Here is a 15,528-nt window from a genome sequence, read left to right as displayed (position 1 = left end):
ACACCTTGCATTTATCTAAATTTAATTCCATCTGCCACTTCTCAGCCCTTCGGCCCATCTGATCAAGATCCCATTGTAATCGGAGGTAATCTTCTTCACTGTCCACTACACCTCCAATTTTGGTGTCATTTGCAAACTTACTAACTATACCTTTTATGCTCATATCCAAATCATTAATATAAAATGATGAAAAGTAGAGGACTCAGCACTGATCCTTGTGGCACTCCAATGGTCATAGGCCTCCAATTTCGAAAAACAACCTTCTACCACCACCCTCTGTCTTCTACCTTTGAGCCAGTTATGTCCAAATGGCTAGTTCTCTTTGTATTCCAAAAGATCTAACCTTGCTAACCAATCTCCCATGAGGAACCTTGACCATATAGATCACGTCCACTATTCTGCTTTCATTAATCCTGTTACTGAGACAAGTTAGTCAGACATGATTTCCTATGCACGAAGCCATGTTGACTATCCCTAATCAGTCCTTGCCTTTCCAAATATTTGTACATCCTATCCCTCAGGATTCCCTCCAACAACTTGTCCGCCACTGAGGTCAGGCTCACTGGTCCATAGCTTGTCCATGCCACCTTTCTTGAACAGTGGCACGTTAGCCAACATCCAATCTTGCGGCACCTCACCTTTGACTATCGATGATACAGTATCTCAGCAACGGACCCAGCAATCACTTCCCTAGATTCCCACAGAGTTCTAGGGTACACCTGATCAGGTCCTGGGGAACTATCCACTTATGTGTTTCAAGACATCCAGCACTTCGTTCTCTGTAATCTGGACATTTTTCAAGATGTCACCATCATTTCCCTACATTCTATATCTTCCATGTCCTTCTCCGCAGTAAATACTGATGCAAAATGCTCATTTAGTATCTCCCCCCATCTCTTGCGACTCCATACAAAGGACGCCTTGCTGATCCTTAAGGGGCCCTAATCTCTCCTTAGTTACCCTTTTGTCCTTAATGTACTTGTAAAAACCCTTGGATTCTCCTTAATTCTATTTGCCAAAGCAATCTCATGTCTCCCTTTTGCCCACCTGATTTCCTTCTTAAGTATATTCCTACTGCCTTTATATGCTAAGGATTCATTCGATCTCTTCTGTCTATACCGGACATATGCTTCCTTCTTTTTCTTAACCAAACCCTCAGTTTCTTTTGTCATCCTGCATTCCCTCCACCTACCAGCCTTTCCTTTCACCCTTACAGGAATATACTGTTGAGTGCATCGAACCCTTATGTCAAACAAAAAGTGGGAATTAGTATTGGTTACCAATAATGCGTGTGTCCACTAGATTTCCAGAGGCCGTTCCATTACATAATATTACAGCTAAAAGGATTGTGGAGGAGCTACTCAAATTTTTCACTAGCTATGAACGACCCACAGAAACAAATTAGATCAAGGGTCAAACTTCACATCAATATTATTCAAGGAAGTTATGGACAGCTTAAGAATAAAACAATTCAAATCTACTGCATACCATACAGAATCACAGGGAGCGCTGAAAAGGTGGCAGACATTAAAGACCATGTTGAGGGATTGTAGTCAAGATTATCCAGATGACTGGGATAAAGGAATTCCATTTGTCCTTTTTCAGAGATGCACCAAATGAATTGATTAAAGTAGGTGGAGTAGCAGAAAGTATAAGGGACTGTCAGAGAATATAGAAGGATATAGATAGACTGGAGAGTTGGGCAGAAAAGTGGCAGATGGTTTTCAATCCAGACAAATGTGAGGTGATGCATTTAGGCAAGACTAATTCTAGAGAGAATTATACGATGAACGGAAGAGCCTTGGGAAAAGTTGATGGGCAGAGAGATCTGGGAATGCAGGTCCATTGTATCCTGAAGTTTGCTGCATCGGTGAGTAGAATGGTCAAGAAGGCATATAGTATGCTTGCCTTCATTGGACGGGGTATTGAGTAGAAGAGCTGGCAAGTCATGTTAAAATTGTACAAGACATTGGTTCGCCGCATTTAGAATACTGTGTACAGTTCTGGGCGCCACATTACCAAAAGAACGTGGACACTTTGAAAAGGGTGCAGAGAAGGTTTACGAGGAGGTTGTCTGGTATGGAAGGTGCTAGCTATGAAGAGAGGTTGAGTAGGTTAGCTTTATTTTCATTAGAAAAAAGGAAATTGAGGGGGGACCTGATTGAGGTTTACAAAATCATGAAGGATATAGACAGGGGTGGATAAAGAAAAGCTTTTTCCCAGGGTGAAGGATTCAATAACGATAGGTCACTCTTTCAAGGTGAGAGGTAGAAAGTTTAAGGGATTTACACGTGGCAACTACTTCACACAGAGGGTGGTGGGCATTTGGAATACATTACCAGCAGAGGTGGTAGAAGCAGGTACGGTAGATTTACTTAAGATGTGTCTGGACAGATGCACGAGTAGGTGGGGAGCAAAGGGATGCAAATGCTTAGGAATTGGGTGACAGGTTTAGACAGTTGATTTGGATTGGCTCAGTCTTGGAGGGCCGAAGGGCCTGTTCCTGGGCTGTAAATTTTCTTTGTTCTTTGTTCTAAATTCAGTCCATTTGAATCAGTTTTTGGACAATAAGTGAAAGGACTGCTAAAATTGATTAAGGATAAGTTAGTAAGTCAGAATTCAGAGACCACATATTTGGACTATGTGTCAGGAGCAAAAGGTATATAAGAGCAACTTTTTCATGCAGAAGGTGGTGTGTGTATGCCAAAGGAAGTGGTGGAGAGGAGTACAATTACGACATTTAAAAGGCGTTTGGATGTGCATATGAATAGGAAGGGTTTAGAGGGACATGGGTCAGTTGCTGGCAAATAGGACTAGGGTCAGATTGGGATGTCTGGTCGGAGTGGATGGACTGGACCAAAGGGCGTTCCCATTGCTTAAATACAAAGCATGGTAAAATTAAAATTCCTGGTGTACAAGGTTTGAACAACAGTTGCAGTTTCACATCTAATTTACATACTGTACCCATGAGATATCCTCACACTGTACTGAGTTACCATTAAAATTTAAATAACATATAACCCCTAACTCTTCCACTCTTTAGAATCCAAGGCCCTTGTTTGAAACTGGCATTACTCACCTCCAGCAAGGGTTTGCTGCTGACTTCCAGTGGCAATTTTTTTAAATCTGCCTGTGAACGGATAGGCATATTTTTCTGGAAATAAATAAAATTAAAAATAAAAATCCTTCTCCAAAATTAAATAGCCCAAAAAACCCACTTTAACTGACAAGGTCAAAATAAAAGAGAAACTGAACAGGAAGACATTTTAATTTCCTGTTATTTTTTTCTTGAAAGTTATTGTAGAAACATTTAAATTCTCTGCAGATATTTTATATTGAGAAAACCAGAAGTATTTTTGTCTTCGATTTAGCATGGTATTTGTTCCCATTAGTTTTTCATGATAAATACCAACTCCCGACACAAAGCATTTTGGTACAAATCCTGTTTCACCTTGTGCAAGGGATAACACGGTGAGTCAATGATTCGCACTGCTGCCTCTCAGCACCAGGCACCAGGGTTCAATTCCACCCTTGGGCAACTGTTTGTGTGGAGTTTGCACATTCTCCCCATGTCTGCATGGGTTTCTTTGATGTAATCTGGTTTCCTTCTACAGACCAAAGATATGTAGGTTAGGTGGATTGACAATGTTAAATTCACTATAGTGTCCAGGGATGTGCCGGCTACATGCATTAGCCATGGGAAATGCAGGGTTACAGGGAAAGGATAAAAGGGGTGAATCTGGATGGGATGCTCTTCAGAGGGTCAGTGTGGACTTGATGAACCAAATGGTGTGTTTCCACACTCTGCAGATTCTATCATTCGAATACTCGAGTAATCGAGCAAAACCGTTCAATTCAAATTAGGGATTGGCAAATGTGTTTGATTGGCAGTAATTGCCTTAATTGCTAGTTATTTAAAAATGTATGGTCTGAGTCACTTTGATAAAGCATTAAATCAATCTTAATTAAATTGTTAAGGGTTAGAAAAAGTGGAGACTTTTCTGAATCCACTATACCTTTAGTAGGTTACTCAGCTTTCATGAAGCGTGAGATAAAGACTGTCCCCTTAAGTGTTGGGTTTAATTTAGCATCACAACTATGAATAGCAGTTGCTATTTAGAGATGGTTTAACTTGACAATTAGAACAACTTACAAATAAACAGCAGCACAATTACTGTAAAACCTTCATTGTGGCATTCTTACTATTTATTCTTTTTTTTAAAGAAACTGTTCGATAAATGCACTGGGTTAATTTAGCTGGCCTTCAGATGACAAACTGAAAAGTGAGCAACATGGCTCAAACTGCAGGACACAAAGTCAGTTTAGAGGCAGAATGGGATGCAAATAAGAAAGTAACATCTCCAAACGATTTTGTTAAAAAAACTAAAAACTTATCTAAGGGCAAGTAATTTTTCTTTGATTGAAAGAGACTTTTTAAAAACTTTTATTTGCTTATCTAGATGAAGTAATTTAATGCTATTAAATAAATGCCAGTGTTCACATCAAAATGAAAAGATTCATTTTTATATATCACATCTTCTGAACTTAAGGCCTCAAACAGTTTTAAAGACAATGAAGCACAGCAACTGTGTAATGTAGAAAATTTAGTATCCACTTTAGTTCATCAAGACTTCATAAACAGCAATGTGGTAAGAGAGATTGTTTTGCGGTGCAATTGAGGGATAAAAGCTTCAGACATGACATGGCAACATCGTTCTGGATTAGTGGTGCTAGAAGAGCACAGTAGTTCAGGCAGCATCCAAGGAGCAGCGAAATCGACGTTTCGGGCAAAAGCCCTTCATCAGGAATAAAGGCAGTGAGCCTGAAGCGTGGAGAGATAAGCTAGGGGAGGGTGGGGGCGGGGAGAGAGTAGCATAGAGTACAATGGGTGAGTGGGGGAGGGGATGAAGGTGATAGGTCAGGGAGGAGAGGGTGGAGTGGATAGGTGAAAAAGGAGCTAGGCAGGTCGGACAAGTCCGCAGAAGTCATGGGGACAGTGCTGAGCTGGAAGTTTGAAACTAGGGTGAGGTGGGGGAAGGGGAAATGAGGAAGCTGTTGAAGTCCATATTGATGCCCTGGGGTTGAAGTGTTCCGAGGCGGAAGATGAAGTGTTCTTCCTCCAGGCGTCTGGTGGTGATGGAGCGGCGGTGAAGGAGGCCCAGGACCTCCATGTCCTTGGCAGAGTGGGAGGGGGAGTTGAAATGTTGTGTCTTCAGAAAGGGGCCTTGTGATCTTTCATAATCAAGATTCACATTGTAGGTTTCAGCTCATATACTTCAACATTTAACTTATGTGAAAACCAAAATAGAAATAAATATAATTGTTCTTTTCACATCAAATTTACTTTCATGCACCAAGAATACCTTTAATGCTTCCAACTTCTTTTGTTGTGCCTGTATTTTTTCCTCATGCGATTTCACCTCTTTTCGAAGTGTCCCTATTGGAACATTTTGTTTCTGTTCTGGAGCATCACACCTGAAGAAAAACAATGCAACGTGTGTTAATGAACAGGAGCTGTGCTTTAAAGAGTTACACTGAAAGTGAACAATTTCCTTGTGCACCCAATGCCATTTCAAACATATTTTGGCCTCATTTCTTTTTCAGGTGCATTGCATTCCGTATGTTCTCAACAAAATGAGACCAATTACATTGTGTGGTTATCCTGCATTGAATTTTACCTCCCATGGACCCATGGAATATTATGTCATCTAACAATCTGTTGGGAGAGATGTTCCCAGCAGTACCCTAACAATGTTAGGAATATCAGGATCATATATATGGCAAAATTTTGTGTTTTGAACTTGTCATACATACCGATTCTGTACATGGTCCGGACTCATGGAGCACGTCCAACTGTCTGGATATTCCTTACCAACATCATCCACTCTGTAGGGAAGAGTCCTCCATTTTAAACATTGATCTAGAAACCAAATACAAAAATGTTAGTTCCCATAAATGGTTCATTCTTGGAAGGAATGAGTTAAAATCAGTGTTTTCATGTTGATCATGTTATTCTGCTTGCCACTGCTATTAATATGGCAGTTTTTCAAATCGCCCACCATTTCTTTTAAATCTTCCAAAGTATCCTTCCCATTTAATCTGATCATCAATGCTTCCTAGGCCCCTAGCAATTAGGCAATCTGATCTCAGTCACAATTCAGCATTTCAAAGTTTAGACCTTGAACATCAACAATTCTGGAATATATGGATTTTTTTTTCTTCTTCACTGTACCAAAACATACAAAAGGGACTAGATATGTCTAAATGGTTGGTCAGCCAAAATAAAAAAAAATGATTTTGTAAGATTATTTTTAAAAAAGTTACAGAAGAAAATATTTTCCCTAACAGAATTTAAGAATTAGAGTTGGCTTTGTAATTGAGGAACTAGCACTGATGCATTCGTTTTCTCACCTAGAAGTGTAAAAAGAGTGGCAAATTAGATTAGATTAGATCACATACAGTGTGGAAACAGGCCCTTAGGCCCAACAAGTGCACACCGACCCGCCGAAGCTTAACACACTCAGACCCATTCCCCTACATTTACCCCTTAACCTAACACTACAGGCAATTTAGCATGGACAATTCACCTAAGCTGCACATTTTTGGATTGTGGGAGGAAATCGGAGCACCTGGAGGAAACCCACGCAGACACGGGGAGAATGTGCAAACTCCACACAGACAGTCGCCCAAGGCGGGAATTGAACCCGGGTCTCTGGCACTGTGCCACCCACTACCAATTGCCAATATTCCAATTGCCTCACACCAGATAAAGCAGCATAAGAAATTTGAGCTGTAGGCTGTGGTGATGTGGTGACTTGAATTCCTAATCACTTGGTGCACCTGCACATTCACCTTTGAGATTCATATACAATGACACTCCAATCTCAGCATCAAAGTGGACAAGTTCACATTTTTCTACATTATATCTAACTGCTAATTTTGTGCCCATTTACTTTACTTATCTGCATTCCTTTACAGAATCAGATACCCCTCACAATTTACTTTCCCATATATCTTTATCTCATCAGCCAATTTAGCTACTTTGTTTTGGTCTTTTCTTGCACATCATTTAAATAAACTGTAAATAGTTAAGGCTGTGGTACTCCATTGGTTATAGCCAACAAACCCTATATCAACAAGGTTACTCCTTGCACCATGAGCTCTTATATAGTAATCTTTATGTAGCACCTTATTAAAGACTTTTTGAAAATCTAAGAACATCACATTAACAGGATATCTTTTATCCTTGTTATTTATTACTTTCTCAAAACAAAACCTCTAACAACCCAATGATAATTTTCTTTTCCTTTCACAAACCCATGCCATTGTAAAGATGTTATGTTTTTCTATAACTTGTACAGCATGGAGATAGGCCCTGTGGTCTGTTGTATTCACAGTGGTCATCGAGCATCTATCCACTCTAGTCAGGTACAAATCAGAAACGTTGGGTATTATAGCCATTACAGTGACACCGTTGCAAAGTGACCAAGATTAAGAATTGAACTTTGAAAACAAAGGTAGAAGGAAGTGGGACAGTTCAGTTAGTAAAAAGACTTCAGTACACTGGTGAGAAATTATATTGAAAGATCAAGAAGTTAAATAAGTTCTCCACAGCCACCTGATGAAGGAGCAGCACTCCGAAAGCTAGTGCTTCCAAATAAACCTGTTGGACTATAACTTGGTGTTGTGTGATTTTTAACGACATTCAATAAGTTTGGGTGAAGACAAGAATTATCAAGAGAACAAAGCCAACTGTAGGCAATCTTTCCTCTAAGCCGCTGGAATGTTTTGTACATGTCAATTGGCATGCCATGGAATGGCTTCTAATTCTTGAAACTGCTACTGCAAACAGACCTTGGGAAAAAAAAAGACATAGAACATTGCTCATGGGAGTAACTTGTTGGCCCCCAAACAGTGGCTACACTAGTACAGAGTGTAAATTAAGAAATAATGGCTTCTAAGAAAAGTACAACAATATGCACAAGCAATTTTAACCATCATACAGATTGGTATCATAGACTTAGAGAATGATTTCATAGAGTATATTGCAAACAGCTTCTTAAAACATGTTGCGGAACCAAATGGGGAACAGGCTGCTTTAGTCAAAGTAAAATGTAATGAGACAGAATTACTTAACAGCCTCATAAAATCTCAGAAAACAGCACAGAAGACCTTTAGGCATACTATCAACATGAGTTTTTCAAATGAGCAACTCACAGTGAAGAATCTTCTAGCTAAGAGTGATCATTTCACCTTCAGTTTGTAAAACTGAAAAACCTGAAATTAATTTTTTCAACTTAAAGATCTATAACTTACAGTGTGGAAACATGCCCTTTGGCCCAACAAGTCCACAATGACCCTCTGAACAGTCAGTGGCTCTTTGGCGGCATGGTGGCTGAATGGTTACCGTTGCAACCTCATAGCGCCAGGGACCCAGGTTCAATTCCAGCCTTGGGCAACTGTCTGTGTCAAGTTTGCACATTCTCCCAGTGGCTGCGTGGGTTTCCTCCAAGTTCTCCGGTTTCCTCCCACAGTCCAAAGATGTGCAGGTTAGGTCAATTTGCCAAGCTAAATTGGTGTTCAGGGATGTGTAGGTTAAATACACTAGTCAGGGGAAAATTTGGAGTAATAGGGTAGGGGAATGAGTCTGGAGGGTCAGTGTGGACTTGTTGGGCTGAAGTGCCTGTTTCCACACTGCAGGGATTCTATAAAGCAACCAAAATCTAGCATGATCCGAGATTCAGAAACTCCACAGGTCAGACCTAACTATAAAGAAGAGCTAACAAAGAAACAGGCAAATATGTTCAAGGAAATGGACAGGTCAAGTACAAAACGATCAATTTTAAATACAATTTTTGAGGAAGACAAATAATTACTAGAATCATGAACAAATTAAGCTAGAAGTGAAGTAAGGAAGAAGAAATTTACCAAAACCAACAGGGGAAAAAGAAGAAGGGTTGCATTGGGATAAGAAGTTCCGAAAGGATAGTGAGGAAACAGGGGCAGTAGTGTATGGTCACGGATGTAAGAACTAAACTAAGAATCATTTTGTCATTTCAACAACAGGTGGACAGATTAAGGATGCTGGAGATTGGAAATAAAAACAAAGTACTGAAGAAACTGAGCATGCCTGTGGAGAGAGAAGCAGAGTTAACATTTTGAGTCCAATGACTGGAACAATATACTAATTTTCTGTATGATCACCTCTTCCAAGTTTTCACAATGAAGGGTGTGAGCAACATTTTCTTCAAAATACAAGATAATTTATGTAGAATTAATTCCTGTGCAAACTTATGCTCTGCATGCTGAAAGGTTTGGACTCAGAAATAAGATTATATTTATTCCAAAGAGCTACTGGATGGGCAATGAATGCCATCCTATCCAGCAACAAGGTTATCCCAAGAAAGTTTTAAAAAAATTAGAGAAAGATCCCACTCAACAAACTTGACTTTATCTTTTGAGGAACTCACAACTCAAATGGACTATGTCAATCCTTGTGTACCAAAAGATAAATAATTGAGTTTGGTGTGAAGGATTGCTCGTTAATATCAAAGCTGTGGGGATTCAGGATCAACAGTACATAAAAACTGACCAACAGTCAAAAATGAACAGCTTTCTAGATTTAGCTATTCCAGACTGTTCTATCTTGCACCAGCTTGCCATAAAGACCTACAGCACAGAAAAAGGCCCATCACATCTACACCTGTCAAAAACAACCACTTAACTAACCTAACCCCATTTTCTAGCACTTGGCCTACAATGTTGCATACCTTGGCAACCCAAGCACACATCTAAATATTTATTACAATATTCAGAGGGTTTCTGTTTCTACCATTCTTAAGCAGTGGGTCAGATTCCTACTACCCTCAGTGAGATATTTTTCATAAACACCCACTCTAAATGTATTTCATGGGCCCTAATCCTTCCAGAGCTATCTTTTTGCCTTGTAAAATATTTAGGGTTTTCCTCTATTTTACTTGCTATTATCCTTTCATGCCTTCTTTGCATTCCTAATTTCCTCTGAGGAAGCTAGCCAGTTGATACCAAATTGATTTGAAGGTGAGAGACAGAGGATGGTTTTTGGTCTGGAGGTCTGTAACCAGTCATGTGTCACAAGGATCAGTGCTGGCCCATTACTTTTCGCCACTTATATTAATGATCAGGATTAAATATAGGATTTGGATTTAAAAATATATTTAAATATAAAAATATGGTTAGCAACTTTGCAGGAAACAATCACCATCAACAAACACCTACAGCTACCTATCACTTTTCCAGCTACCTCACCCCACCCTCCTCATTTATCTCCCAGCCCCTTTCTCCCCAACCCCATCCCCATATTCCTGATGAAGAGCTTATGCCTGAAATGCCAATTCTCCTGCTCCTCGGATACTGCCAACCTTCTGTGCTTTTCCAGTGCCACACTTTTCAACTCTGATCTCCAGCATCTGCAGTTCTCACTTTCTCCACAGCCCTCGGGAGTGCAGTCGAACAAAAGGACCTAGGGGTACAGGTGCATATTCCTTGAAAGTGGAGTCACAGGAAGACAAGGTGGACAAAGTGGCATTTGACATGCTTGCTTTCAGAACGTTATGAGTAGGATTGTTACATTGCAACTATACAGTGCATTGGTCAGCCCACTTTTATAATACTGCATACAATTCTCGTCGCCCTTCTTTAGGAAGGATGTTGTTAAACTTAAGGGGGTGCAAAAAAAAATTTAGAAGTTGCCAGGACTGGAGGGTTTAAATTTTAGGGTGAAGCTGAATGGGCAAGGCCTTCTATCTGTGGGGTGTCAGAGACTGAGGGGTGATCCTACAGAGATTTTTAAAAAATCATGAGGGGCATTGGTAGGGTGAATTGCTAAGGTCTTTGCCCTAAGTGAAGTAGCCCAAAACTTGAAGGCATTGGTTTAAGGTGAGACAGCAAAGTGTAAAAAGGACCTGAGGTAACTTTCCCCCACAGAGGCTAGTGCGTGTATGGAATGAACTGCTGGAGGAAGTGGGTACAATTATAACATTTAAAAGGCATCAGAATGGGTATATGAATAAGAAGGGTTGAGGGGGATCTAGGTCAAATGCTGGCAAATGGATCTAGGTTAGACTGGAAAATCTGGTTGGCGTGAACAAGTTGGACCAAAGGGTTCATTTCTATGCTGTATGACTCTAAACATTCTGTTCTGCAGGGTTTCTGCTGATTTTAAGCCTTCAGAATCTGCCATAAACCTCCCTACTTTCTTTTATCCAATTCTGTATATACCAATATCCAGGGTTTAACGGATTTGATGGCTCTACCTTTTATCTTTATTGGAACATGTTGGGCCTGTGCTCTCCATATTTCCTTCTTTAACGTGTTCTCACTGCTCTGACACAGGTTTACTACAAAGTATCTGATCCCATTCCATCCTGCCAGATCTCAATCTAATCACAAATCACCCTTGAACTCACTGACTTACATTGGCTTAGACTTCAATGTTTTCACCTCTGATTTTATTACCTCAAAGATTGCATAATGGCTTATTTCCAGCTATACAAACCTCATATCTCTATATTCCTCCAATTCTAACTTTTTGCCCACCAGTTCTCATCTCTGCTTCTTTGGTAGCCATACCTTCAGTTGTTTGGACTTTACACTATGGAATTCCCTCTCACCTCCTTTAAAAGTGCCCCTTAAAATGTAGCTCTTTATCCAAGCTTTTGATTACCTGTCTCATTATTTCATATAGCTTGGTATCAAATTTTGTTTGATAATTACACTTGTGAAACACTTCAAAGTGCTTCAGAGATCAGAATTGGGACTATTACTGTTTCTAATTTATATCGACGACTTGAATTCACGAAGCTAATGCAAATTATCCAAATTTTCTTAGGATCTCAAGCAACTCAGTGCTGTGGATTTGAAGTATGCAGTTTAGAAATTATGATTTGACTTGCACTAAATACATAAGTGAACAGAAGAATCTAGTTTAACAGTTTAAATTCATACATCTTCTCATTCTCTTAAATTAATCAAACAATTACCTCAAACCAAATTGCAAAATATGGCAAGAATATAAGAGTTGAAATCACCCAGGGTGGATGGTCAACAAATTTTTTTATTTTTTTATTTTTAAGATTAATAGTTGGGACAAAACTCCAACCACTTAGAAATTGGATACTATAAATGGGAAACCATATCATCACAGAATTCTTCTGACCTAGAAAGAAGCCCTGCATGCCTGCATCAGCTCATTAATTAATCATTACGTTGTGCCAATCTTCAGCTTTTGCCCCCACATTACTTTTAATCCAAATAACCACTGTCTTAATTGAACCTACCTCCAATACTTCCAGGCTATGTCTTCAGACCCTAATTACTCACTGAGTGAAAAAAAATTCCTCATTTCACCAGTTTCTTTTGCAAATCAATTTAAATCTATACTCTGTTATTCTTATTCCTTTTACAAGTGGAAACATCTACTCTACTCTGCCCACTCATGATTTTGAAAATCTCCATCACATCTCCTGTTAGTCTTCTTCTCTCCAAGGAGAAGAGTCCTAACTTCTTCAATCTATCCTCATAACTGAAGTTCCTCATCTCTGAAACCATTCTTGTAAACTGCTTCTATACGCTCTCCAATGCATTCACATCTTTCCTATCCAAATGTGATCAATACTCCAGCTGAGGTCTACAAAGTGTCTTACACAAGTTCAACATCACCTCCTTGCTCTATTACTCGATGCCCCTATTCAGGTCTGTCTGAACTGATAGAAACAAAGTAAACAGTGCAACCATCTTGGGATCTAAACCATTAAGTTGTTTGCTTCTTAACTGAAGACATGTTAGCAATTATAACTAAACATTCATTAATATTTCTGAAAACTTTATATACACTTTTAATTGACATTAAAAATAGAAAAAGCCATGCCCCTTGATTATGAATCTTACTTCTCAATGCATTATGTGTCACTTCCTTATGGCTTAATGAGTAATGCAATGTGTGATATGAATGGAGCCATTCAAATCAAGAAATTTTGAGTTTATATTCTTGATCTGTATTCAACTATCTGCTAATCCAGATCAGTTTTCCTGCATTCATTAGAGGAAGAGCAGAAGCCCAGAATGGGGAGATGGCAATGGCAAAGTCATCTAGTATTTGGATACTAGTAAGAAACCCTACTAAAAGCACACCAATACTGGGCAAGAATAATAGAAAAGCATGGGCAATTAGTTTGCTGATACTCACTATCCAGACTCTCACAGGTGAACAAGGTCACTTAGGAGTCTTGGAATCACACACAGCACCATCTTTAATAAAGAAGACATAAAAAAGTTAGGCAACTGGCACATGCAAATGGATAGAGCAAAACACAAATGCATGCGCAATTTTGCCATGTATAAAATCAAAGATGACAAAACAGCAAAAAATTTCACCTAATGTTCAAGTTAGTTTCTAGGTGAGCAAGGAGGTAATTATTTTTCCCCTGACTTGTCTCTGACCTACATGATTCTGTTTCTGAAACTTACAAACTTTATGGATAGAAAGCATTATGGGCAAGACATACCACATTGAATGGTGGTTGGGATTTCCATAGCACGTCGCCTCTTGTACAATGTCTCATCAGAAGGCGGCTGATTCCAACTGGCTGACAGATAGCCAAATTCATCCCAGAATTTCAATATTCCCTTCTGTGCTGTAAGCCAAGAGAATGTTTGTTAACTTTATAAAAGGTCAAAATGCAAGAACGCAGTATATTTGATAACAAGAAGCAGAAAAATGTGAAGAGCACAGCATAATCGATAAAAATAAGTTCAAAGCTTTGCTGGAAGCTAGTAAACTTGTTCAATGTGGAGCCGTCTCCTAGAATTATGCCCAGAATATAGTGCTGAAAGTCCGATTATTTGCACAGCCTCACGTTTTAAAAAAAGTAGAGTGGAGGAATTATCACAAGAAAGAAATGCTATTAACTGGCAAATTCTTTGCAAAGAAAGGCTCATGTTTCAGTCTGGTAAAAGAGGACACACGACTCAACACACAGAAGTCATGTGCCAAAGTGGCTCAAGATAAAAAAGCTATCATAGTTACTTAATGCTCTAAAACAGGTTGAACTGGTACTGTCAAACCAATGACCCAAAGATAAATTGCTATTATATTACAATCTGCCAGACAGATCTCATGGCTCACAGGTAGATCACATGGCTAAAGACATTTCATAAGACACAAAGTGCAATACACCTGCAGATTTCTTTCTGGTTTTGAACACTAAAAATGTAACGAAGCATTAAGGGGATTCCTAAAATAACAAAAACATTGATCCAAACACTAGGGATAATGTAATAACAATTTTATTTATTTATTTATTACTGCAATGTATACTGAGGTACAGCGAAAAGTGCCGTCTTGTATGCTTTATGGGGAGATTGTACTATACATGTGCATCAGGGTGGCAGACCAGAGTTCAGGATAGAGTGTTAGAGCTACTGAAAAGGTGCAGAGAGAGATCAATACTAATATTTAAGAGGTCCATTCAAAAGTCTGATAACAGCGGGTAAGAAGCCATTCTTGAATCTGTTCATAAGTGTATTCAAAATTTATATTTTCTGCTTGATAGGAGAGGGTGGAATAGAGTACTGCTGGAGTGGAAGGGGTTTTTGACTTAGTATGATGCATGAAAGGGTTCTTGTTCCTCTCCCACAAAAGAGCAGACAAAATGCTTCAAATCCCAACTGAAAATTTGCACCAAAAACACATGGACCTCCTCCAATGGTAACACACTCATTACAATCAACTCCAGCTCCCACATTGCATCTTACTTCACAGCTAACAATCAAAATATGATGCCCAGAGTTGAAGGAAATCTTCATTGAAGGGAAGCAATTATAATTTCAATTGTACCACTGCTGTCCCTGGTGACATGATTCTGTGCATCAAGTCTGTACATTGCTCAATTAACAAATTAACATGAACAACTGTGTACGGAGTTTAAAAACACGCAAGTATCATCTTGCAATCCAATCATTTCATTTCTATTTGTTTTGACTAAATAATTTTACTTGGGTGAAAATTGAGTAGGTTCACAAAGTCTGCAAGAGTAGATAACCCTAGAATACCATGGTACCAGTATCGATTCAAAGAATACATTTAATCCAACTCCTACACAACTCAAGTGAACCTCTAAAATTAATGCAGTAAAACCAGTCAAAGAAAAATATCGAAGGAAAAAATGTGTTCAGGAAAGGTGAAGTGATCAGCGAAGATTCGAGTTAACCCAGTTCAGCAGCAACTCTTCTCCTTACCAATGCCGATGTCTTTCCAATACTGCACTAAGTGCTCGCCCATGGCTCTCAGAAGATGCCGATACTCCTTGGCATCTGCAAAGTCCTGTTTGTTGTGAGTTGGCTCCAGAACGAGGTAGGGGACATCTACCACACCCACCACTCCACCACATGAACTAAAGATAAAAATGATTTTTATTTTTGTTTAAAAGCTACAAATACAACTTTCCTCTTTCTTTGGCAAATTCTTATTCACAGCTCGGTCATCTCCCT

The 15,528-nt window shown here is 39.2% G+C and overlaps 1 protein-coding gene across 2 annotated transcripts in view; it reads right to left on the bottom strand.

Annotated features, from left to right (window-relative positions):
- LOC132827072 (ATPase MORC2-like) overlaps positions 1-15,528 on the bottom strand; it is a 93,281-nt gene that overhangs the window by 20,044 nt on the left and 57,709 nt on the right. For both annotated transcript variants that reach the window (XM_060843523.1, XM_060843522.1), the window contains 5 exons: positions 15,277-15,431; positions 13,545-13,673; positions 5,815-5,920; positions 5,364-5,475; positions 3,080-3,154 (listed from right to left, as the gene is read on the bottom strand). In XM_060843523.1, the coding sequence (XP_060699506.1) occupies positions 3,080-3,154; positions 5,364-5,475; positions 5,815-5,920; positions 13,545-13,673; positions 15,277-15,431 (577 nt within the window). The remainder of the gene's footprint in view (positions 1-3,079; positions 3,155-5,363; positions 5,476-5,814; positions 5,921-13,544; positions 13,674-15,276; positions 15,432-15,528) is intronic.

Source organism: Hemiscyllium ocellatum, chromosome 24 (genome assembly GCF_020745735.1).
Source record: "Hemiscyllium ocellatum isolate sHemOce1 chromosome 24, sHemOce1.pat.X.cur, whole genome shotgun sequence".
In the NCBI taxonomy this organism is placed as follows: Eukaryota; Metazoa; Chordata; class Chondrichthyes; order Orectolobiformes; family Hemiscylliidae; genus Hemiscyllium; species Hemiscyllium ocellatum.
Note: the sequence above shows the minus strand (reverse complement) of the source record. Positions and strands in the feature narration are given on the sequence as shown.